The 26,422-nt window shown below is 39.9% G+C and overlaps 1 protein-coding gene across 4 annotated transcripts in view; it reads right to left on the bottom strand.

Moving 5' to 3' along the window:
- The window catches only part of mipol1 (mirror-image polydactyly 1), a 72,902-nt gene that overhangs the window by 24,426 nt on the left and 22,054 nt on the right, over positions 1 to 26,422 (bottom strand). For 3 of the 4 annotated variants that reach the window (XM_055057129.1, XM_055057132.1, XM_055057131.1), the window contains exons 3-10: positions 23,930 to 23,970; positions 23,559 to 23,826; positions 19,956 to 20,061; positions 19,614 to 19,719; positions 18,360 to 18,486; positions 12,689 to 12,722; positions 12,425 to 12,595; positions 5,605 to 5,655 (exon numbers count right to left, since the gene is read on the bottom strand). In XM_055057129.1, coding sequence (XP_054913104.1) covers positions 5,605 to 5,655; positions 12,425 to 12,595; positions 12,689 to 12,722; positions 18,360 to 18,486; positions 19,614 to 19,719; positions 19,956 to 20,061; positions 23,559 to 23,826; positions 23,930 to 23,970 — 904 coding nt within the window. Of the gene's footprint in view, positions 1 to 5,604; positions 5,656 to 12,424; positions 12,596 to 12,688; positions 12,723 to 18,359; positions 18,487 to 19,613; positions 19,720 to 19,955; positions 20,062 to 23,558; positions 23,827 to 23,929; positions 23,971 to 24,783; positions 24,860 to 26,422 lie in introns of all 4 variants that reach the window. The other variant, XM_055057128.1, reaches the window with a different exon arrangement.

Here is a 26,422-nt window from a genome sequence, read left to right as displayed (position 1 = left end):
TGTGGGTCTACAGGCGTAGAACAGCGCTCCATAGAGTGCGCTTTAAATGTGCGTTCCCACTGAGCAGCAAGGAGATCAAGTTCTGGATAACTACAGGACTGACTGTTTAAATAAAGGCTTAATTAACGAGCTAACTGACTAATTCATTAACATAAATGTCAACACACCTGATAATGAGGATTGCATTTACATCAGCTCCTGATCCCACACCACAACATTACTGCAGCCTCCTGCACCACATCTGCTGGTGCATTTAAGGACACGGTGGGGAGTAGGATTGTAGAGGTTTGTGAACTGAGGAGTGGGTTTGGATTTACCAAAGTCTAATAGAAAGTATGGAGCAGCAGCTGAAAACAGATTCAGAATGATGTGGTTTATTTATGGTACTGCAGCTAACCTTTATTAACCTACATTAAGACTGAATGATGAAAAGTTTCAGTGAATGAGCCCCATGGTGAGATCAGTCCAACCCTGACCTGTTGCCTCTGGTACTGGGTTAAAAAACAGGAAACTTTTGAATTTTGAGGGAAATTACAAAACAAAACAACAAAAATTATAAAAATGTTCTCATCAGGTTTTCTGGCATTGAGGAAATAGAAATAATTTTGGTAATTCTAACTGACATAAAACAAGAAATGTTTGGTGTGATGTAACACTACACAGTAGGGAAAAAAATGAGTGTGTGTTTTTATTTAGCGCGTGTAAATATCTGGTTTCAGCTGTAACTTACTGGTCTCCTGGTGTGTCAGGGTTCTACAAAAATGCAAACTTCTAAAGCGTTCACGTTTTCTGTCTCATGTCTCTAATGGATTTAAGTTCTTCTAATGAAATGTTGTGAGTGAGTGGAGTTTTGACCGTTTACCATTCACTGCTCTCCACCTGGTCACTTTCATTTCTCTTGTCTACAAGAAAGACGGCCGGAGCCTTGGAATATTATGGGCTGGAAATGATCAGATGCTGGACTTTCCTCCTAAGATGATGTTCTTTTGAAAGTGAAGCTTGCAAAAACAGAAGTCTGTTAACCAGCTAATATCAGGAGAGACTGATGGCAATGAGAAAATAAAGCTTTTTCAGAACACCGGCCCTTTAATATGCCACGTCATGCGTTATCTGGCTTTAAATACTCAATTACAGTAAACTTCCAAACTTTGAGACAGCTAATACAGAAAGTGAAAGATTACCAAATTCCAACAGGTCTCCCACACCTGCTGCACCCTCACTCCACTCATCAACTCTGCTGTGGGTGTTAAACCCATCAGCTGACTCTTCCAGCTGTATCTTTGGTGAAAGTGCGTGGAGGCTGACTCCAGCTGGGATTACAGGCCCGACCCTGACCTCCTCCTCCTCTGGCTCTATTCTAATTAAAGCCTCCGAGGTCTGAGAGTTTAAAGTGAGACATCAAAAGAGGAACCAAACCCAGAGAGTCAATATGTGTCTTCTCCAGCCGGGCCGGAGGAGACGCTTCAAAAGGGCTGCCAGCCTTATTAATCAGAATCATTTCCAAATGAGGTGATCAGTAAGCAGGAGTGACACAGCGCTGACCTTTAACATCAGGAGTTAAGGTCAACGAAAGAAAGGAAGAGTGGTGGGAGGAGGTAATAAAACTACTGTGCTGGGACCTTTGACATGATGAGGGCAGATTAGAGAGACGGGGGAGGAGAATAAAATGACGGGTTCTTTATTGGCCATGTGAAGAGGGAGAGGAAGAGGATGGAGCTGATGGAGCCGGAGGGGTTAGGAGGAAGGACGGGCAGAACGAGGGAACGTTCTTTGACCTTTAACAAGAAGAGTTGAGGTGAACAGGAGAGGACATTAAGGAGAGGAAAGAGCTCATTCAGGCTGTGGAAATGAGGTGAGAATGAGCTTAATATCATAAGCCTTTTTTACACATGAAACCACATAATCAGCTGCAGACTTTCTGCTCAGAGTCAGACGAGTGGGAGCCAGGAGCAGAGAGGTGCAGCCGTCACAGAGAGAGACGGAGGCTAACCCGGAGCCCACAGAAAGCAGCTTCAGATGAACGTCACAGCGCCAAAACGACATCAGAACCCAGACACGGTCCTGTCAGCTGTCCGGTTTCTGACTTCCTGGTGAGGGGAGCCACAGGGACCCACTTCAGGTCACCTTCTGGTTGTCGTGTTTAGGGTAGATCACCAGCGCTACGGTTTGTCCCAAATCAGAATCCTGATGCCGTCACACAAAAACATAAGACCCGTCCATGACACCGAGGCGATACAGTGAACTGTCAGGGAACTCACGATTCAACAGCTGCGATCTCATTGACGTTAAAGGTGCTCAAACTGGAGCTATGAAAATAAATTTGCTTTTGTTTTTGACAAAAAAAAACACGTTTTACAATAAAAAGTTTTGGCGCCAGAATGATGTGGGTTTTTGGTTGTATTGAAATGAATGTATTTCATCAAACTGCCACAGGAAGTGACAGGAGGAGGATAAACAGACAAACTGCTGCTGAACTTTAGCTCTTTACCAGTTTAAAGGAACATAAACTGGTGAAATAAAAGGTTTGTTGTTTTTATTCTACGTCAGAGACATGGTTCACCACTGCACTATAGTGTAGGGATGAACATTAAGACAGCAATTAGGAACATACTTTAAATATTGGGATATGTATGAAAGTGCAAAGTAAAGCCAAAACATTTGGGGGAATATCATTTTCAGTTCATATCACCCAGAATCTTTTTTGCAGCATAACAGCTTTTCACATGTTATGACTCATATTTCAGACCCATGCATGGAGAAGGTCTTTAACCTATTTGTATTAAAATAGTGGAAAATATGGTTCTTTGTTCTGAGAGTTTTCTAAGAGGTTGTTCCCAAACTGACTGGCTGGGATTTTGTATCACTTTGGTTTTGCATCTAGAAGGAAAAAACTTCATTTCATTAAACTCTGGTTTGCTTTATGAGCTTCTTATTTTAATTCTCAATCCACTTTTCCTTTTTTTTCCGAAGGTGAAACCTTTTCAAGGATTTTTAATCAAGTTAAAAGATATTTTTTCTTAGACAGGTCATGTGCTGAAAGGTCACATGACCTTTCACAGCTTAATTACATTTTTTTACCAATCTGACTGGTTGCTTAATTTGCTTCATTAGTGTTTAACATTTGGCCAAAATGAGACGCTTAAAACAAACGCTGAGTAACATTTTCACTTGAAGCTCTTATGGAAGGCGCCATGCTTGAATGGAACACTGAAGGGCTTTACATACAGACTCAGCCAAACTTGGTGTTCGTTTTCTGTTTACTGGTAAAGTTTAACCAGAATCTGGTTTAAAATGTCCAGATATTTCACAGGATACATAAAGTCATGCACTCTAAAAAGATCCTCATGGACCATTGAAAAGAAATAGGCACACAGCATCACAGGACAACAAGTGAATTATGGGGTTCCTAAAGGAGCAATCCTTATTTCACATTTATGAATCTGTTATAAAACTGATTAAACTTTAGCTTTAATAACATAAAGCTACATATTTTTCAAAGTTTAATCAGTAATACTTTTATAACAAATTTATGTCAGGTCATGATTTCTAGGTTAATGTCAAGTTATCACAACGAATACATTTTGAATAATGTCAACTTTATATGAAAAGTGTCATGATGTTCCGAATGACACTTTATGACAATAGTCATAAATATTCATGAAGACTTACTCAAATTTATGACGGCGTTATGACAGTCTTATTCACAACCAGTCAAATAAAATGTTACTATTATTTTTTAAATCAGGTAGGCAGGTGGCAGCTCATCCAAGATGGTGCCTTCAGATTCCTGAACACTGCCAGTAACATGGATCCCATAACAACCAGTTCTCCAATCACTGCACTGACTCTCTGTTTTCTGTCGGGCTGAAATCCAAGTATGAACCATCCACACTGCAGCAAGAGCACTTTGGTCAACCAATAAGGTTCAGAAGCAGCTCTGAACTGGAGGGTTTTAGTCTCCATCCAAAGGAACTCAGTGTTTCAGCTGTTTTGCTGTTTGAAGGTTTGTTCCAGATTTGTGGTGCATAAAAGCTGAATGCTGATTCTCCATGTTTAACTTAAAATGTCGGTTCTATTTGAGCTGAACTTAAATATTAGAGTTAATGAAGCACGTCTTTCCTCTCCTGTCCTCAGAGTGATGATGCTCTGGATTGCCTGGTGTATAAACGTGACTGTATGAATAAACTCGGCTGACTATTCCTAATCAGGAGCAAGAAGTGTTCCTCATGAATTGATCTCACCAGAACAGTTTCAGTTGAAGCCACATCAACCTCCATCATGTCCTCCAACTTTTAAAGGCGTCTCTGCTCAAGTAATCCTGAGTGATGGTCACAAGCTGCATACTCTGTAACATTTCAGATATGTGGTCGAGGTCTGGTATCAACATATACTGTTAAAAGGTTATGGTAAATTGTGCTGCATCCTTTAGTTTGATTTGAAACTTTAGGTTCAAGTCGGTTCAAAGGCCTGATTTAAAAGTTCAGCCAGGAACTGTGGTTTGTGATTTGGGCTGCAGGATTTCAGCAGCTCACTGAGTGTCTGGCGTTAATTTGATGGCAGCTGCTGATGTTTCTGTGTGAAATTAAAATGCTCTCCCGGTTCTAATCCCCCCAGAGCCCAGCCTAATTAACAGGCTTGAGGAGGATACACAGAGCAGCGATACATTAATAACAAAATTTAATTTATTTCAGGGGAAAAAGAGATGCAGGCAGAGATAAAGGAGCATATTTGTTAGCATGAAAATTTCATTCTTCTCTTGTGTGAGATTTTTCTGTTTTCTTTAGAGTGTTTTAGTCTTGATTTAAGTGTAAGCTTTAAGCCTTAAGCACAGACAGGTGCAGGGTTTAAGCAGGAACCTATGCATGTTAGCCAGGATGAGGGAGGAAGGAGTTCCCTCCTCAGGAAACACAAGAAGTGATCGACAAACTAGACTCGATTCAAAGAATTTCCACTAAAGGATTTCAGATATGTTTTCATTTTATCTGGATATAAAGGGAGGATTTAACATCAGTTTTTTCTCAGATGGACCAATACAAATCTTTGTGACAAATGTTCCTACAGCATTTCATCTAATCTCTCCATGATTGGATCATATTTGGCATGAATGCAGAAGGTAACCAGGGGCAGAATGTGTCTTTGAGAATTAAAAAGTAAAAATTATAATACCTTCACGTTTTTTATAAAAAAGTTCAATTTATACTTTCTGGAGTTCACAACTGTGAACTCCAGAATAGAACAACACCCAATAACTAGAATAATATTTTGCACCAATCTGATGTTTGAGGAACATAAATAATCAATCTTATTTATGTGTATTTATTCTATCATTTAGGAGCAAAAAGTTTAAATGTAAAATATTGCTTATTTTGTCAATATATAGTTTAACTAAACAAAATAATGTGTTGATCACATTAATTAACTCAATTTAAACATTTGAATCGAGTCCCACCCCTAATATGAACATATTTCTACAGTGGTGTTGGAGCAAATGTATGAATGGATGAAAGAATACAAGAATTGAGTAAGATGGACGGATAATAATCATAATAATGGATGGATGGATGATGAACAGAGAAGTTGAAGTTATCATCAGTAGTTGTTTACCTGGCTGAATGACTTGTCCCTCTGAAGCAGGTCTTCCTTCAGCCATTTACACTGCAGACACACAGAAGGAGGAGTCAGAGCTTCATTAAATCATCTCACTGGAATAGTAATAAAAGCCAGAAGAAGGGAAGCATGAGTATGAACATCTGGGACAATATTAATAACCAATATCAACATTGATGTTTGGGCTGACCGATTGATCGATCGTTTTTTCCCGATACTCTTTCAACATGTCACAATCTTCCGCTGCATCACTATTGCTGTCACATGACCAAACACACATCACAAGGTCGACCCAGAAACACACAACAAGCAACCTGGAAATAATCATCTGTTATTCATATCGGCCCAGTTTTACTCGTCAGACCAAAACTAAAAGGATGAACAAAAATCGCCCATGAAAAGCTCACTATACACATTAAGAGGGGAAACAATGGAAACATGACATCATTGATTCTTTATTCTTAAAACTTTATTACTTCCAAATGATATGGTGATTTCCACATCACTAAATATGGCCCACTGTAGATAAAAGCTTCCAGCACTGTGACAGATTGTAGATGGAATAAACCTTTTCCTTCCAGCCAAATCATGTTTGCTTTATATTCATTTCACTGTTTTGACTTGAGTTTTTCCCACGCTTGTAGTTCCTTGAGGAGTTTTCAAAGTTTTTGTTAAAGATGGTTTCTCTTACTTCACTAACCAGATTTATAAAGCCAGCTAAATTTACAACTCCAAACATTTCTTATAGAAAATCAATCATCCACAAACTTTTCATTATTGAAAGAATAGTTTATTGATCTCAAAGGAAAATTAATATATCCTTAAAAGGAGTCATTATAGATAGTGATATCTGTGGACACGATGGCTCTGCTGTGGCTGTATTTCCTTTGACTGACTCATAGCCGCTCACTTCAGGTTCAGCAGGAAATCTCGCTGTGTTCTCCCCTGAGCATCTTTTTTTGAGTGGTTTCCTTTTGAGGCCAAGATCAGAATGGTTTGAAACGTTTCTTTATTAATGTCTGTGGTTTAGATTTAAAATTTTAAGTATAGAAACAAAGCGCTTTTAGGAGGCAAGAAAAGTGGAAGCACCATTTCACAGTCCTTCTAGCTTCTGTTGGGAAATTCAGGTATAACAGCAGCATCAAGATATGTAGGATTCCACAAAATCCTACATAAGATCAAAAGATATATATATAAAATACCACATTAACAATAATAATTTCACAGTACAAAATAAAGTCACATAATTGTGAAGAGCCCTTTTGATAACTATCCATGTTGATGTGGCACAGGCAGATTTCCGACAATATGAGTGGTGACTGTGCATCACCAGATCAGCTGAACTTGCTGAGATGCAGGTCGCAGTGTGGAAGGACATATGGCGTATCAGAACTGTAATGGTCTGTGCACAGAATGTTTCTCCCAAAAACTCAGAAGCAGCTCGGCCTTCCAGGAGATAAAAAAAAGTATATGCAATTGTGTCAGATACGTAGAAAGCTATATGTATCTGATACATATATAGGCAGATATATGTATCAGATATATCTGCCTATATATATCTGACACAAACCAGCACAGATGTGCACTGAAGTAGGCTGGCAGTTGCCTTATGCAATTCTGCTTGATTCTCGTCTCCTTCGATGCTCTGTCAGGGAGTTCTGGTAAGCTTCATAGCGTAGCTGGAACTTTACATACACCACGACCAAAAGTTAGCGACTGGGTAAAATCAGATCCAATCATTTAAAACTTCTAAAGAGTCCACGCCTCCAGCAAGTAATCATTTCTGAACAGCTGAGGGTTCAGACCTTCTGTCAAAAGCACAGCTTTGAACAGGGGCTGGTTTTTACCAGGGCAGTACTGAGCAGGCTTACACTGGTAATGGTAAAGTTTGGTGGATGAATTGTGTGTGTGTACATGTGGGGTCATGTCTGCTGATTAATTTTGGATAACAAAGTTAAATATTGTGTGAATAATTCGACCACTTTTGGCAAAAGTTACCAGAAAGAATGAATCACACTTGTATTGCTAAATTGTTGGACTTCTGTTTCACATTCCACCTACTAAGGGATCACCATCATGTCATATCGACACTGAGCACAAGATTTCCCAGCATGCATCAGTATGACATTAGTGTTTCTGGTGTAAAAGAAAATGAGGCTATTAGACTTAGGTAAATCCACTGTCACTTCTCTCATTTAGAGACAAAAAGGAAAAGTTTTTCAGCTTAGAGTGTGACATTAGAAGAGATTCATTATTAATCGGGGTGAACAAGAACAGCCCTGGGTTCCTTCGAAGTATCGCAGACAGGTTGACAAAGAGCCGCAGCTCAGCCTTCATCGGGGTGTTCTTAATCATCTTCTGAGTTATTGAAGTTATGCAAGCTATTGAAGTTTTAAAAAAGTAATTTATGGATTTATTCTCTTTTGCTGCATTTTGGCTAATAAAAGTTAATTAAAAACTGGAATAAAGTGCTCCAGTGTCTCATGCACCTGTCAACAAGCAACTCCAGCTGTTTCAGCCCTTTGGGTCACTCAGGGTAGTTGCGTGGGCATCAAACCGGCAGGCTTCTTTTTGGGGGTCTTGTCAGGGAGTGAGGTGGTCAGCAGCTCCAGGTGAGGTTTGATGAGTTCTGATAACCTGTAATTACCTGATATCAATTCAATAAGGAGCAGGAAGCTCCATCTGGCGTGCAGGTTGGAGTGCTCAGGAAGAACCCTCCCCCTCTTTCAAATACTTCCAAGAACCCCCAGCTGCTGAGGGAGATAATCCCTGAGAGATGAAAGGAGGGAATGAGGAATCGGCGAGCAACAAGGGGTGGAGAGGGATGGGGAGGGGTGGGATCCTCCAACGTGGAGTGCTCTTTCTTCTTCTTCTCTGAGGATTATGGCAGCATTTGAAACATATTTCACTGCGGCGCAGTGCTGGAATGAAGGCGGGATTAAGGTGTTACCATTGAGGGGTGGTGTTAACGTAATAGGGATAGTTGTTAAAAGACGGTGAAGCAGTGTTATTGGCGGGGGTCACTGGTAGTGATGGAAGTTGATACACTGAGGTACAGCTTGAAGGAGGCAGGCATCAGAAAGAGGTTAAAATGTAAGGCTACAGGTGCTGGTGAGGGACAAGTCAAAGGTTTTAGTCCTTTGACTGCCATACAGCTTCACCTAGAAGACTACCATCTTTTATATGCAAATGAAGTATTTCCACATAAAGATGCTACAAGGTGTAGGATCTGGTATGGATTCTATATGTCAATGCTTCACACATTCTCGTATTACTATATCTAAAACTGACACAACACCAGCAGGTAAGGCGAGTGCAGCGTCTTGGCCAAGGATACAATGAACTAGGAATTGCAGAAATAGCAGGAATTGAAATGGCAGCCCACCGATTGAAGGGAAAACTCCTACTGCCATCACCACCATCACCACAAGGGGTAATGCCTCCTTTGAAAAAAATAACAGGAGGATGATAAGAGGTGATGGGTGGGTCAGCTGCAGTATCAGTGTGGTGGTTGGCTAGCAGTAAGCTGGAATAAACGCCTCAGCCAATGGGAGTAGTGACAGGTTCTGACAAACAGGGCTGTGGCCGATCCATCAGACCAATTATGGAAGAGATTGAAGTCAGTGGCCTTCAGCATTGACTACAGCGCATTGAACAAGACAAAGTGTAGTAAGTCATACGAGTGTTACTTCTGAGTGGAATAGGAAGTCTACATCCTCCTCAATCTTGTCAATCTTGCTTATCTGACCAGTGATGTTCCTCTTTGCTCTCTGGTGTTTGCTGCAAATTACTCTCCATCGTTCTCTTACAGCATCACCTGCGTCAGGTGATGCTGTAAAAGCATCACCTTCATGTTAGACACACCTCGACTGTTCCTGGTCCCCCTCCGTAAACGCCTGCTTTTTCAGATTGAGGAGCTCCTTAAGGGTGATGCAGGTCTTATTATTTGGAAACCAAGTTCTAGCTTGTATCACAACATCCCTACAAAAGTCATCATCTGTATTGTTCTCCAGTGGGTCTAGTAGTGCACTTAAATTAAAACAGTCTCGTTAAGACCCTCTCTGTTATCCATTTTCTGAAGGAACAGGTTGTTGAACAGCTTTAATTCTCAGAGGTTTTATGTGGGTGAGAAGAAAACCAGACTGTGATCTGGTCTGCTATGGGAAGGCGTGGTAAAGCAAAGGACATACAAATGTCCTTGGCATTTGCACAAAACAGAACCAATGTCCTGTTTTCCTAAGCAGGCCGGTCCACATATTGAACCATCCTGAATGAGGCTTATTAAATTAATTCCCTTCAGTAGGATCTTCTTCTGTAGAGCCATGGTCCTTCTGAAGCTCACATGCCCAGCAAACACACTGCTTGGTGGTTTGTTGCTATACAGAACCATAAACTGGAATGCACTGTTTTTTAGTAACTCCAAACTCCTCTAACATTAGAGGAGTTAGGTGAATATAAAACATACATCCCAATTATTTTATAATAAACAATCTACACCAGGAGCAGTTTCTGAGTTGCGGGTGATGACCTTTTCCATTCAACAAACATTGTGGAAGGGTTAATAGAGAAGCAACGATGTGATGACTTCCTCAAGGTTGAGTTTCAGAAAAAGCAGTAGCTTCTTAAAGAGACAGCAACCCAATTTCAAGGTGTAAAATTAGGAAGTCAAGTTTCTTTAAAGTCATATTTGATATATGCAGCATTTTTATAAGAACTGATGGTAAAGTTTCTTGATTATGTTATAAAATCCCATTGTATGTGTTTGGAAAATACACCAAGAGTTCAAGTCAAAACTCTCATCATTAGGGCAGAAGTCTAAATCAAGTCTGGGGTCCTATTATTGGCAATATAAATCAAACACTAGCAGTGTTAGTGTTCATCATGTCACTAACAGGTGATGTGATGAACAGAAAACCATTGTTAATGTCTTCAACTGTCGTCATAATGTTATGCCTGATTGTTAAATGTCATGAATGTTAAAGGGACATTATTTCTTTTTAACATATCTGAAGTATACTGATGTGTAGCTACAGGTACAGTGGTGCTCCTCTATGGAAAGAGTTTCAGCTTTTATGTTTTCCAGGAAGAACTTTCTCATTTCTCTTTTCGGTTCCTCCCATTCTCTTTTGAAGCCAGTTGCTTTGGTTACCACCGCTGTTTGGCGATGCTGGATCAGTTTAGGTAACCATGGTTACCGCACTCTGTCAGTCACAGCAAGGAAACAGATGAAGGCTCCTGATCTGATTTTTTTTTTTCATCTGGAAAAATATCAGAGGCGGGGCTTTTGAGCCCACCACCTGCCGCAGAGCATGCTGGGAGCACAACCAATCTCCACATTCAACTGGCCAACTCTATTTCGCTCATATCCCACCAACAGCCAGACTCATCTCTTTTCATTTCTGCTGATTTCAACCCCACCCCCACAGAGAGCAGTATATAAATTGTGGGTAATAAATCCAACACTCTGCAGGTTTTGGTAATAAACTCTGTGAATTGAACTTTGATCATAATCAGCCTCCAGAGGAGAAATGGGGGTTAGGTGTGGGGGAGGGGGGAGAAAATGTGGATTTTCTACTTTAAAGTAAGAATGAAAATTGTAGCTAGAAACTCAGAAATAAATAAAAAACCACATACAAGAAAATGTGGGACATATCTCTGCTGGCAAATAAAGGATCAATAATAAAGTTTAGCATTTAGATTGATTATCAGATCCATCTTTAAGCGACTGACTTTTGAAGCAATCAGAAGATATTATTTCTTATATTCCATTAATGCATGAGTGTGTGTACAAATAGCAACCTAATTAAATATTTTGTGTTTTATTAATAGATGTTCACATATCAAAGTATAACCTCTGGAAAAATAAGTGACATTACTGCATGTAAAAATGGTTTTGATCGTGAGACACAGAAGGATCCCATTATGACACTCTACTTCCTTATTAGCCAATGGCAAAGGTCTAATGCTAAAGGTCACAGAGCGGTGGAGCCACAGATTATGAGGAGAGAGAAGCTCAGAATCGATAGTTCTACATGACGTCATGCCTCCTACATCCGGGTGTTCTGCCGCTGATGGAAGAAGCCTTCTACTTCATTGTGTTTGAGCTAATTGTGCTACACACTCACAAGCATTGATAAGTATGTCTGGCTGACATCCAGAGGAGACACAAGGTCATGTAATACAGGACAGATTTGCTCTTCTCACTTTATTAGCGCTAAGGACATTTTCAAATGTTTCTAAACATAACCAAATTTTGACATCAGTCAGCATATTAAACAGACTGCTGTAAAAAAATAACTTTGTAGGAAAACCTGTAGTTCAAATCAGTTTAAGTTAGAGTTCCACAAATATAAATTGGCAAAGAAAGAGGAGAAAAATAGCTTATTGATATGCACTCATGTGACTAATGTGTTGAAGCATGGAGGACAATGGGGTCAATAGATCAACCTGCTGCAGCAACAAATTCTTATTAAAAATATTTATGGATGTGAATAACCTCCAGGTCTTTGCATTGCTAACTGAACCCTGTTAGCCTCTCTAGAACCTGCTTCGTTTGCCGTTACTTTATGTGAGTTTTTCTCTCCAGTCCAAAGGTCAGGCTACTGTTTCAGTCTGGACAAATGTGTAATAGGGCCACCTCAAAACTTTAAGCCAAAAAAAAAAAATCCATTTCATCATTACCTTGCTGTGTAAACATGGACTGATAGTGGATTAAACTTTCTTTACTGAGCTTTATAATTTTTTATTAGTTTAATTAAAACGTTAAGTGGTGGGAAAAAAAATCAATGATGTTTGATCTGCTTACGTGCAAACTCACCTTGTCTACAGATTTGTCTCGCTCCTCCATCACGGCCTTCATCTCCTGAGCAGTGATGTCACTCCTTCGCTGCTGTGCTAGCCGTATGCGCTGAACTAGAGCTGAGCCAAACTGCTTCACTTCCTGGACCGAGTCGGCTTCGCAGACATGCTGGAGGAGATCTTTGATGTCCTGAGAATCAGAAACAATCAGATTGGACCTGGTCTGGTCATCAGTTCTAGCATAAACCAAAAATTGGTTTGTAAATGTGCTGAGTCTGCTCACCATGTCAACGTCCTGCAGGCTGTTGTCATCCGACCTGACAACAGGAGAGCAGATAATCTGTTTGTGGAGCCTCTGAAGCTGGCATGTCATTTGTGTAGAATAATTTTATCTTAAGAAAAGACTTCCAAGGTACAAAAAGCATGGGACTTCTTTTTTTTCCAATTCAGTTTGTATATATGATACCATTTCACAACAAATGTAATCTCAAGGCAAAAAATTTTTTTTTCGGTTCCATCACACATTCATTCCAATTGATACGACCAAGCAGCAGATTAGCCTGAGTTTATCATTCAAGTGAGTTTAAAATCTAAGAAAACTCAGCAGAGTCACCTGCAGAATTCACTCCTCCTGGACGAACGACTTAAAACAAACGCTTGCTTTGTGTTCCTGATCTAACAGTAATCCCTCATAATGAGCATGCATGTAGCAACGGTAAAGAGGAAATACTCCCTTGGAAAAGGAATTTTTTTTTTGTGGGCACATAGTGGCATTTTATATTATAATCGGTTACCTTTAGTTGTAATAAAAATGCTATATATATCAATATATATGTCAAATATGACTTTATAACTTAATGCCTTAAAACTGGCCCTCTGTCTCTTTGAGAAGCTCCTGCTCTTTCTGAAACTCCCCCTCCAGAAAGTCGTCATAACACGGTTCCTCTATTAACCCTTTAACAACATTTGCACTGCGAGGTAGCTTGAAATGAGCTCAGCAGATGTTGCATTTTCAGCAGGTGTTCGCTACTTGCTGCTGGCTCGTCTGAAGGAACTGAGTGTGCTAGTCATGGGGAAGACTGCTCACTGTGTTGGAAACTCAGATAAAGACCTGAAGAAGATGCTGTTGAAACGTGGCAGAGCGTTACTATCCAGTGAAACTAATCCTGTGCCACTCAGCGAGGCAACATAAAAAGTAAGAAAGAAGTTCAGTCCTGGAGACTTCAGTCCTGTGCTCTGATGAAACTAAAACTGAAGTGCCCGGCCATAATGAACATTAGAGGGAAAAGAGGGAAGTTGTAAAGTACGGAGGTGGCAGCATCATGCTGTGGAGTTTCTTTGCTGCAAGGACAGAGAAGCTGGTCAGACCTTAAGCGACTAGAGCTAACATTGGGGGGTGGGAGGCTTGGGAGAGAAGCAGACTTGTTTGTTGGAATGGTCCAGTCACAGTCCAGAAATAAATCCACATGTAAACAACAAAACTTGACATTTTAACTAAGTTGAGATTTCAGCAAAAAATAAAGTTTTTCATTAAAGTATTAGGATGAGTCACCCTTTCACTCAGCAGTTAGCCATTAACTACTATTTTAATTACCTCTAAAATCCATAAGAATTTGTGGCAGGAATGTAACAAGATGTGGAAATGCTGAAGAGAAATGAATACTTTTAGAAGATGCCATCACCCTGGTGTTTGACTTGTCTATATATTTAACCTACAGAACACGTTTGCTCTTCCTGTTACTCTGCATGAACCGTCCTCCAGTGTTTGCTCTTCAGACTATTCAGCTTATTTCAAAAGTTCCAGCCAAAGCAATACAAGCCATGCTAATATGTATATTGTCAATGACAAATAAAAGGTGTAACTTGGTGCCCTGTAGTCAATTACTGAGGTCCTACAAAGGTTCCTGGTCTCTGTGTTCCTACCACTGACCACAGCGACCGCCTGATAGATTACCTGAGCGCCATGCAGCAGCTGTGCAATAATTTTGTTCTGCGATCCCTAAAGTCCATGTTAAAATCTGTCATTTTGAATTCATTTTGAAGCAGTGGAGGCTTCCCTGCAACGGACCGCTCTCTGCTGTTCTCGGATTCTTCCTCCTCCTGACGGAGGACGTGCAGCTAGTAGTAACTACCTGATCTTCTGTCTCTCCTCCTGGGAAGTTCTTTTCATTTAGTCTGCTGCTGTTTTGCTGTAATAAACTGTAATAAGGTGGTCGAGGCGGCTCCGCTCTGCAGGGAACAGCAGATAATGAAAGACCGGCCAACTCCAATAAAGCTCCACTAACACCCTGCTTACAGCCCCCCATCCAGCCTGGCTCAGCCCGGCTCGGCTTGGCTCGCTCGGCCGCCTTCATTACCACTCCCACACACCTTCACTCAGGCACGCCGCGAGCAGCCATTAGTGGGAGCAGATCCAAGAGAGAATACCATCAGTCTGTGTTTGTTCCTTTGACAAAGTTTTACAAGTTGTCTTCTTTGGAGAGACAGAACCTAATGTGATGTAGCTGCTGTTGTTGGAAATCCTTCATTTCATCTGAGGGAATTTCCAGGAATCTGAAGGAAGTTCTTGTCTTGTTCCGTAACTTGAAAGATGGTTGCAGAGTAACCCCATGTCGCTACTCTGTAAGTCCATATGGGGGCGCTTCATTTGACAAAACTTTGTTTTTACTCAGTGTGATTTTTTTCAGATCCAATCTCTGGTCTAAGAACATGTTTTGTATTTTTAACTTTTATTTTACCAGGATAAAAAGAAAAATAATTGAGATTAATAACCTCTTTTTCAAGGTATGAGTTGCAACATGAAAATAATTTAAAGCCTAGTGGTTTCAAGGATGTCAGCAGAATGTTAGACATGTATGCAAACAAATGCTGAGCCTCTGAGGTTTAAAGTTACGCGGGAGAACATTTGGACCTCACTGCAAAACGATGTGTGAAAACCCAACATTCCTATGGACTCACTTTCTCCACAGTAACATGATGGTGGCAGCATCATGGTGTGGAGATTGAGTACTCCAACAGAGATGTTTAGATCAAAGCACATCCACATGTTAAAATAACCTAAAAAAAATAACCATTAAAAAAAAAACTATGAAAAGCATCCTGAAAAACGCTACCCAGATCTGATGTCATTTCATTACCAGTCTGTTGCCCATGTGCAATTCAAGTCTACTTCAATAGCCATGCAAAGATGTTTTGACTCTGGTCTGTCACTCCGGTCATCAAGGGATTGCCAGCTTGCAGTGCCAACATCACAGTCAAGACAATCCATCTATTCATGAGCCGTTAAATGAAGGCAGGTGCCACTGGAACGGAGGTGTCTCTGGTTAATGGGGGTCCGGTGGGAACAGAGGTAAGAGTTCTTCCTGAAATCAGTGATTCGCCGGTTTCAGTCCATGCCCAGTCCTTTTGTCATTTTGTCCTTGGGCAAGGCATTTCACCCACCTTGCCTGATGATGGCGCGCTAATCTAAAGGTCACATGAAGTTTGGAGGTCGGTAGACAGATGGGGGCATCGGTGCACCCCAGTGACCTCTGACCCAGTCCTGTGATTCCATGTGGTCTGTCTCTTTTAGGCTGAGCTCCTGTCTTTCCCAACTGTCAGTGTATGAAACAACTAGGCAGACACAAAATAGCGTGATGGTCTATAAACATCTCTGGTTGTCTGAATCCTAAAATAATTACAGCAGCTGAGAGACTGTCCAGCAAACTGTCAGCCAGGAACTTCAGGAGGAAAAGAAACACAGTCTTGCTTTATTCACATGGACATGAAACACACATTCACTGAGGTCACCTCCTCAATCAGCAAAACACACATGCTAATGCCCACACACTAACACACAACAACATGAAGCGGCACACTGCAACACACTCGCTGAGGTATTCAAGGCTTCCTCCTGCCACTGGAAAACACACACACACACGCACACCAACAAAAACTGACACACACTCTGAGTCCTGACAGATGGAACATGCTCCTCCATATTCTGTCCTCATAAAAAAGGACTGTGGCCTCCAATATCAATTACCCTCTCACTCTGGGGGTGTGAGGGTGGGTGTGTTTGAGGCAAAGGAAGAAGAACTAGGAAGAGGGGGTTTAATTCTAATTAGATTTTCTGGTCTATTTGGCTGCTGCTTGAAGAAGACAAGAGCTCATTTCACAGCCCTCAAACCAGAGTGAGGAGGTGCATAATGAAGGGGGGAGGAAGAGGAGAGCGGTGGCGGCTTGTGATCCTTCTTCAGCAGACGCTAAACATGTTTCCCATGTAAATAAATGAAAACGACAGATCTTCCTCGGAGAAACTGCTGGTCACTGGAACAACAGCAAACAAATATGGAGATCTTAGAAAACACACCGTGGTAGCTTTCCGATACCGAAAATGAACAGAGTGTGATGAACTAGGAGCTAAGCTCTCCTCAGAATAACTCACTCTTACTCTAGAGTGTCAATTTGTCAAAGCTGCTTCATTTGGTTCATCGATTCTGCAACCCAAACAGAAGTCAACCAACCATCAAGTCAGTAGAGGGATTATTTCTGAGTATGCAACCTGACTGCAGAAAGCTGTCACCGGCTGCTATGGTGACCCATCACTGTCTTACCCTTTTAACACTAGCTAGCATGTTGCCAACATACTACCACTGTTTACCACAGCCTGATAAAATAACTTATGCTACCAAATTGACAGTGAATGAGACGCGTCTCAATGACCCAAATGTGTTACATGAAGACGAGAGGAAAATTGTCACAAAAATGTGAGAAAAAAAATGTCAGACTTCAGCAGGCGGCGGACATCACTCACTAGGAATATTAAAGAAAGTTTTTTCACGGTAAGATCAGCTCTCTTTCAGTCCCTCTAAAAATATCACAACATATCCATAGTGAGGAAGGACCCAAGTGTAAAACCCCAATAGGGTTTTCCTAAAACTATAAGTTTATATTAAAGCACAATTCATACTTGCAAAGGACCAATGATAAATGATAATTTCATTTACTTTGGTCACAATTAGCACTCATTTAAACTGCAGGGAATTTCATGATGTTCTAATTCATATTTTATGGCTGGGCCAAAAAAAAAAATGCAGTGTTTGGTCATTCTTACAGAAAAATCACACCAATTTCACCTATTAGAATTACTAGTGAAAACTAGGCACCACATGAATGGGATTTGCACCGAGAACCTGCTTGCTACAAGGTAACAGGGCTGCCAAATGCACCCCTAACTCAGTTCCTGAGTGTTCTGACAGAAAATTGATCCAAAACATTAATTCTACTTTTCTTTGTAGATTGTTGAATGTTTATGATGTAATGTCATGTGTGTTGTTTTACAAGAGGCATCTGACAGTTATGTACTGGTAAACCTAATTTCCATTTTCTGAACGTTTTTATCTTTTTGACTGTTTTCAACCAACTCTAATCAACTCTACAAATTTAGATGAGAAGAATATTCAAACATCCAGTCAGTTATGGATACAAATATGTATTTTACCATGTGTTTCTATGATGTTTTAATGTTTATGATTTGCTGTTTTCTTTTTGTCTCTCTTTAAAGTGCTTTGCGTCTGAATGGTACAGTAGAATTAAACACACAAGATAAAAAGTACTTTGTTTTTCCCATTAAACCAAATAGCAGTTGCAGCATATAGACCGGAAAGCCCAGAATTATTCATACCACAGGTAGATTTAACTTTTAATTAATCTTGACAAGACTACCAGGGTCTAAATATGATATTGATATGTGTTAAAATATGTTTTAGTTCTTCTTATTATTTTAGCAAATAGACCACTTCTACAGTTGACCAACATTTATGTAAAAGAACAACACAAATATTATTGACACATTGCACATTGGCAGTCTGTGGAAAAATAAATAGAACATTCATAATGACTTTATGAGCACTTACATGAAAAAATACTGTGTATTACAGTTGTCAGTATTTCAAGAACTGTTGGAATCATACCCAGCAGCCTCCTGCAGCCGGCGGGCGCGGAGTAAAGCTTCATCTCTCTCCTCATTGGCCAGCAGTAGTCGTGACATCAGAGCCTGATCTCGGTCCTTTTGAGCCGCCAACAGCTCCTCCAGTACCTCTGAAAAAACAAGAAATCCTGGTTTAAGCAAAAACAAAGCTGCAAAAATATTTCCTTTCAAAATAATTTTACTGAAAACATAAAGAAACCAAAGAGATGAAGTTATCAGTTTGGGTGAACAGTGTAGAAACTAAAGAAATTGGGTATTCCTCAAGGTGACCGGCCAATCAGTGCAGACATCCTTATTGCTACATGGTGTGTGTGTGTGTGTGTGTGTGTGTGTGTGTGTGTGTGTGTGTGTGTGTGTGCGTGCGTGCGTGCGTGTGTGTGCGTGTGTGTGTTTCAGCAGTAATAACACAGAAATGACCACAGCTCATCTGAGACTGAGAGCCAGGAGACTCTGCTGGTTATTGAAGGGTTCTGTGTGGGCTTCTACCAGGACCCGTCTCAGACTGCAGCTCTTGTTTCACAAAACAAATCTAACTGAATATCATTTTTAGATTTTCTAATTTCTGTCAGGTTCCCTCCCTTCAGCTCGGGGGAGTCAAAGTTCTGCCTGTGTAAGATATTAACACACCAAGGTGAAATGAACGTCTCAGCAGATGATCCGGCGACAAAACAACCATCTGAATCGATGACACAAGGAAAAGTTACAGGACTTGGGGTTTTGTTGTGTTTATCAGTATTACTGATTAAACTTTAGCTTTAATAACATAAAGCTACATCATTTTAAAGTTTAATCAGTAATACTGATCAGTAATACCTTTATAACAAATTTATGTCAGATCATGATTTCTTGGTTAATGTCAAGTTATCAAAACAAAGACATTTTGAATAATATCAACTTTGTATTAAAAGTGTCATGATTTACCAAATGACATTTTATGACAACAGTCATAAATATTCATGAAGACTTACTCATGTTCATGACGGTGTTATGTCATGTTTATGACAGTGTCATGACAGTCCTATTCACAACCTGTCAAATACAGCGTTACTGAACTGAAACTACTACTATAATTAATAAAAGCTAAGCTAAAACTAAACAATATTTAACTAATAAAAAAACTAATTAAAACTAGCTAAATTAGACAAAAAAGTCACAACAAAATAACCCTAAATTATAATGAAAAACCCAGGGCTAGTCTGACCCAGGTGTGTAAATCGAGCTGACCTCCCCTCCTTACCCATGGGTCTCTCCCAGTGTCGGGCCTCTCGCTGCTGCTCCTTCAGCTCTTCGTCCACCTCTCTCTGCAGCAGCTCCTTCTCCTTCTGAACCATCTGTTCTTGAAGCTGATGAGCAGTTTCTGAGTTAGAGCGCTTCAGAGAAATTCACTCTGGCTCTCAGTTTAGCAGCCAAATCAAGGCCTAAAGTCAGTTCACTTCTGTGCCTAAGTACACAATCTTCCTCACAAACTCTAACCTTTGACCTGGGGGTTAAAGGGATGCTAGACGTGTCCCATCTAATGGTAGCTGATGGACACAGTCTGCAGGAGAACAGCTAGAATGAAAGCAGGGTGTCTCCTGACCTTGTTGTTGAGTTCCCTCATGGCGTCCAGCTCCTTCAGTAAGAAGGAGATGTTTCGGGTTGGAGCCGCAGTCTGATGTGGGCTGGAGGCAGAGATCTGAGGAGAGCTGAACAAAACCAAACAGCTCATTTAATCCATCAGCGTCTCAGAAGGTTCCATAAGGGAACAGGGTCTTAATTATTGAGAAACAGGGTAAATATAAACAGTGACTTTCTTTCAGAAATTATATTTGTTGCGTCAAATGGTTATACAGTCATATTCAATAAATAAGACTGTTATTGAAACGTTCATTTATTTATGCAACATCATTCACTTAGTGGAAGATATTTAATAGTGTGCATAATATATTTTCTATGAATATATACATATTTTTTAAAATTATATATAAATTAACTTGAGATTGAAAACCTCTTTCTCAAAGGAATCTTGGCCAAGTGGCAGCAACAAAAAGTTACACAAAGTTCTGTGAAAATTGATGCAAAGTCTTTATGAAATGAAACAAAAAAACATGGAAGGACAAATTCAACATAAGGCAAAGAAATAAAGGAATAAAAAAGACAGAAAAATACAAACTAATATATGTAGAATAACTCAGGACAGGTCAACAGATGGACAAATATTTACATAATCTCATCCCAGGTTTGCATGCTCAAGTAGCAGACCTGAGCAAAAACAGAGAAAAGAAAAATCCCCTTGGCGCGTGTTGATAACTTTATTTTTCTTAGAATTGACTGACTGGTAGTTCCCATCTGAACAGACAAAGCGGGAGTTTCCACAGTAGCAGGCAGCGACTCCTGGTCAGTTTAGCTGTGTTTGGTCAGGTCTCCTGAGACGTCACCTCGGTGTGTTTCATTAGTTTCCTCCTGTGTGTTGTTAGGTGTTTTAAAGTGAGGTTGCGCCCTCACATTATCAGATCTGAAGCACTGAAGTGCAGGCAGCAGATTTAATAAGCACCGACTGATGTTCGCCTGTAATTCTCCCTTATTACCTTAAAGGTCAGATTGCTTCTTAGTGTAATAAAGCAGGTAAATAAGGCACTGAAATATGAGTGACACTGTATTTTGTAATTGACTGTTTCTGACTTTATTATATCAGCTCTTTCTAATCAACTGCTCCCCCTCCTGCTGCAGCTGCTTTTACTAGTTTCCTATTTCTATAAGGCCCTCAAGCACATCAGCTAATCAAATCAAAGGCTAAATTTATCAGCTAGCACTTCATACAGCGCAGCACCTCCAACTGCTCCACACGCTTATTTGAAAAAGAATCAAAAGAAGAAACGCATTAACATGAATCACCGTATCCACAAAAAAAGATGGGGTTTCAATGAAAAGCAATAAACTTTTTAATAAATCTTTTTGTGGCACAGCTCAGCAGACACAAAATTAATCCTTAAAAATAATTACACATATTATAGGATTTCCAATATTACTATTATTTAACTAACGTAGCTCAGGTAGATGACATCGATGATCTCTCTTATTTGTTGTAAAAGCTGGAAGGTCAGCCAGACCTCCTCTAAGTTGCACTTAGAATATAAGTAAGAATTGGTGTTGTATGTCAACAACCCAGTCTGACCCAACAATGATCCCATATTGTTGATAGTGTTGTACTGCACTGTGACTCAATCAGGTCCTTGGCGAGGCTTAAAGCTTTCCTTTTGACGAGGCCTATAGATAGACTGGCTTAGGTTACTCTGAGCCATCTCTGTTATGCTGCTATACGCTGAGGCTACTGGAGGAAAAACTGACCACTTTTTCTCAATTTATTCTCCTACTAGCCTAATTTTTTTTAATGTAATTTCAAATGTTAATTTTATGTTTTCTCAAATTTATTTTTCTCCCTCTCCATAGAAGCTACTTCTGGTCTGGTGTTCTGTTTGGCTGCGATTCCTTCCTGGAGGAGGCCGTCGCCTGACATAATGCTGCCATCACCTAATTGCTCTCTCTCTTTCCAGCAAAACACTTTTTACTAACACAGAGGGTTAGTAAAAAGTTTTTTCGCGTCTCTGCTCTGTCTTCTCAAACCTCCAGTTGGTTGTGGTATATGGCTGCTTGTACTGACCCAGGTTCTGGTTCTGCTGGAGGTTCCTTCCTGTTGAACAGGAGTTTTTTCATCACTTCACTAAATGCATGCTCTGTAGGAGGGATGGCTGTAAAACTTCACAGTAACCATGAAGTTTTCATGGTTACTGTGGGCTCTTCATTTTTTTCCAGAGCTCTATATCCCACTGATAAAAGCTGCAGTAAAAGATAACCTACTTCTGCCATTTCATTTTATTTCTGTAAGATTTTTTTTCTAATTTACATGAATACTTGAACTCCTTTCCCAAAAAGTTCTTTGTGGCTACACTAATATTGAATGTCATTAATAGTAAAGCTCCAGTGCTGTAAAAACATTTTTTTACCCCAGTGCAGATTTCTTGGTTTTCATGACAGCATCGACTTTTTTCAGTTGATCCAATCTTGTCAGTTATTTAACTTGATGCGTAAAACTTCAACTAACATCTAAACTCAACAGGCACAACTTAACTTCCACAAATAATTAACTTTTCAAATTTCTTTTTGATGACTGATGAATCTGAGATGAATGGAATATCAGCCACCGAAAAATGACTCGTATAGAAATAAAATGGAAAAATAAAAACAAATGGCCTTTGACAAGTCTATGAACTACCTATATAGCACAGACACTTTGAATTGATCATTTTCTAACATGAAGAAATCTTTTGTGAGCTTTCATCTACAGCAAATTACCACTTTTTCTTAACAGAACGAACAGTGTGCAGACATTTAAGCGTCTACTTTACAGTGTTTGGCTCATCTTGACAGAATGAACTTTGTCTAAAGAGTGAATACACATTGTCCACTAATTACTTGAGGAGTTCCTCAATAGTTTGTTTTAGGCCCTGTCCAGTTCTTGCTGAACATTCTGCTTTTAAAATCTCAATAGCCACAAGATTTACTTTCATTCTTATGTAAATTATATATTAGCACAGCTACCATTGGAAAAAGTGATTTTTGCAGCTCAAAGATCTTGTAATCTCGAAATGCAACATTTCTCCTCAAGAGAAGTTTGTTTTTTTTGCAAAACACTACCTACCTGCCTTTTATCGTGTCACTTTGTCTGGTTAAACATGTAAGCTGTTATTAATAGCCCCGGATATGAAGGCATGCACTTTAAACTGTGTGTATCAATGTCTGACTCTTGATTTTCCTGGATTAGTCTTTATTGGTTGACAGAGTCGACTAATCCCAGCTGCTCATCAGGACGCCTGGCAATATAAAAGCAAGGTAGAAGATGGAGCACAAACAATGTAAAAAGAGGCTGACTTTTGTTAAGCTGTTTGTTCAGCAGCATTTTATGCTAATGGCAGAAAAAACAAATGGTGGTAGAAAATATACAAATGAAATGTTAGTGGAGTGATTTGGCCCTGGTGCCCTTCATTTCCACAAAGAGCTAAAGGGCTAGTTCACCAAACACAAAATCACAACCTTACTTATTAAGTGCATTTCTAATTTAAAATATAAGTATTATAATGCTAAATAACAATACAAAAATACTTACGCTGATCAGTCCTGATTTGGACACTGACTAGCCTCTCACCTGTTTCCAGGAGGCTCCAGGTTTCTTTCCAAGACTGGACTCTTTGGACCTCTTAATGCTGCTTCTTCATCTAAGCAGTTCTCTGAGCTCTCTGCCCAAGGTAAAGGATCACCGCTCTGCAGGTTGTCTGCCTCCATCTCCCCTCTGCCCCCTGGTAAGCTTAAAGACAGTGCAGCTGAGGTGCTCCTGATGGACAGAGGAGACACAGGAGAGGCAGTCCTCCAGGCAGGGGACCTGTCAGGACTAGGAGAGCAGCAGACTGGTACCTCTGGAAGGCAGACACATGAACAAGTCAGTAAAACAGAAAAAAAAAAACACTCCAGTGGTAATTCTCTAAGTTGGTAGGAAAGAAGGCAGGCAGACAGACTTACCCTGAGGTGAGCTGCGGTCCAGGCTCAGGCTGCTTCCTGATCTGTAAACCATGGATAACAGGGAGTCATGATTCTTAAACACCTACAGATGCAGCACGTCTTCTCAGTGAGAAAACGCATGAGATGTTTACTGTCAACCGAGACCAAAAATCAATCAGACTAGAATTATTATAGTCTGATTGATGGTCAGGTCTCCTGAGACCTGACCATCAGAAGTTTATCTGCACAAATCTTGCAGCACCTACAGCGGCGCCCAAAGGTTCTGAGACTGACAGACATCTGTTGTCTACAAACTTTACTGCTTCAGTTCTTATGCTGGCAGTTTATGCAGAATAAATCTGACATGGAATCAGATGAGAATATTTGCTTAGAAATACAATAAACGTCAATGAATGTGTACCTCCAACGAGATAAGTGCAATCTAGTCATGTTTACCATTGCAATATCATGTCGACAGTGGAGCTATCAGAGATGATTCAGGTATGAGGATCATTTAATGCTTTGCCTGAAAGAACTGTCGTAAATAAAGAGCTGGGTTAAAATTCTCCAGCTTCGACATTTGACCCCCAAAGTCCAGGAAGAGGAAAATGTGTGCAGAGTCACTCAGAAGTGTCTCAAAGCAAGACGCGTACACCATCGGAGAGACTCTGGCCCAGGAACTGATATCCTGTGAAGTCAATGCTGTCAATACAGACACTTTCAGTGACATTGATCAGTTTCTCAACTAAAACTCAAGTTTTGTCTGAACAAACTGATGAGACAACACTTAGATAGGAATGTGTGTGACCAACAAAATGTGTTTCAGTTTTTAAAACTTTTGACCATGACTGCATATTGTGAGTGAGGTGCACCACCTGTTTGTGTTGCTAAGGTGATGTCTGGGAGGTAAAGGCAGACGTTGCCGCAGCTCCTCGTTTACTTTGGGATTAACTAAAAAAAAAAAAAAAAAAAAACAAGAAAAAACTCACAGGTTAAAGAAAAACTCACAAACTGCCTATCTCCTAAAATCTGCAGTTTAAAATATCACTTCAGATTAAATGTTATGATGAATAATTTTTTAAAATTACCTGCAGTAAAAAAAATGGCCTAATATTTCTGTTTATGTATTTGAGCCATTTTTCCTGGAGGCTAACGCTAACAGCTACATAGTGCCAGGCCTCAGTTCATGAACATATCAGTTAAAAAAAAAAATTTTTTTTTTGCTGTTTTTCCATTAAAACAGCAGACTCGAGGTGCCTTATGTCCTGCAGTGAAGGTTTCATATGAGGTAGCCACTGATAGCCATCTTTATGGTAGTCAGACTGCTTTAGAGCTGGTTTTAGCACTGTTGGTTGGAAAACTAACATGAAGCTAAACTAAGACAAAGATACTGACTGCTCAATAAAATAGGAATGCTTTAAATAAATGTTCTGCTTACATTGTCTTTTCTCTTGTCAGTAACATAATTTAAAGAGGATGTCTAGATCACCTTTTGAATCATACAAGAAATAGTTCAGAGCTGAAAATTTTTTCTAAATTAAATCGTGGCCCTAAAAATCGGAATCAAATCGAGTCTCTAATGCCTGATTTGGAATCGTCATTTGATAATCTCAGAGTTAAAGTAACGCTGTTTTTATAAGCGTTACTTTCATAAGTGCAGCACTTTGGTGCAGTTTTATACCTGTTTTAAAGTGCTATATAAATAAATTTGACATTGATATTATAATCTATCAACACTTAGAACAGAAATGCTAAACTAGATCATCTTTATCAGTGTGCTCAAAATAACAGAAGAGCTCTGCTTTTACAGGGACTCTTTTCAGACACTCAGCAGCGCGATCGACTGGAAGACAAGAAAAATAATATTTCCACTTCTCTTATTCATTATATCAAGCTCCGAGTCAGTCCTAGTAACACCATCAAAGCATTTCTAAAGCCAGAAATTGTCAATTGGTCACAAAATTCTGATAATTATCCTTCTAGAAACAATAACTGGCCAATACTAAACAATACCACTAACTGATTATATTCGACTTTTTATTCCTAAATTTTCAGGTGAAAAACATGCCAGAAAATGTATGAAACTTTCAGAGTATTTCTCATAAACATTGTTTGGGCACACAGTGAAAATTTGACTGATAACTGTTCTGTGTGAATCACTCAGGTTTACCACAACAAACCCAAAAGCTGGGGCTCTGGCTGAGCAGCAGCTGAATTGCAGTTAAAAAGACGTCTTTTCTTCTTCACTTTGAAACTTTTCTAATTTCCTGCCATCCTCTGCCTCCCCATGCTTCTGATCTTTTTGTGGACTCAGAGCTAATTGATCGCTGCAGTTCTCCTTATTATTCATGTACAATTACAGATGTGATAATGTGCTTAAATCCTTCTAAATGACCGTTCATGCCTCGCAATCGCTTTGAAGTCTCTTCCAAGTTCAAAAAATCTGCAGAAAAAAGGGAAAACACAAAGGCCAATCAGAGAGACAATCTGCATAAACCAATCAGAGGAGACGGG

The sequence above is a fragment of the Poeciliopsis prolifica genome, unplaced genomic scaffold, assembly GCF_027474105.1.
Source record: "Poeciliopsis prolifica strain line A6 unplaced genomic scaffold, Auburn_PproV2 SCAFFOLD047, whole genome shotgun sequence".
NCBI lineage: Eukaryota > Metazoa > Chordata > Actinopteri > Cyprinodontiformes > Poeciliidae > Poeciliopsis > Poeciliopsis prolifica.
The sequence above is the reverse complement of the archived record's forward strand: the minus strand, read 5'-3'. Positions and strand labels throughout refer to the sequence as shown.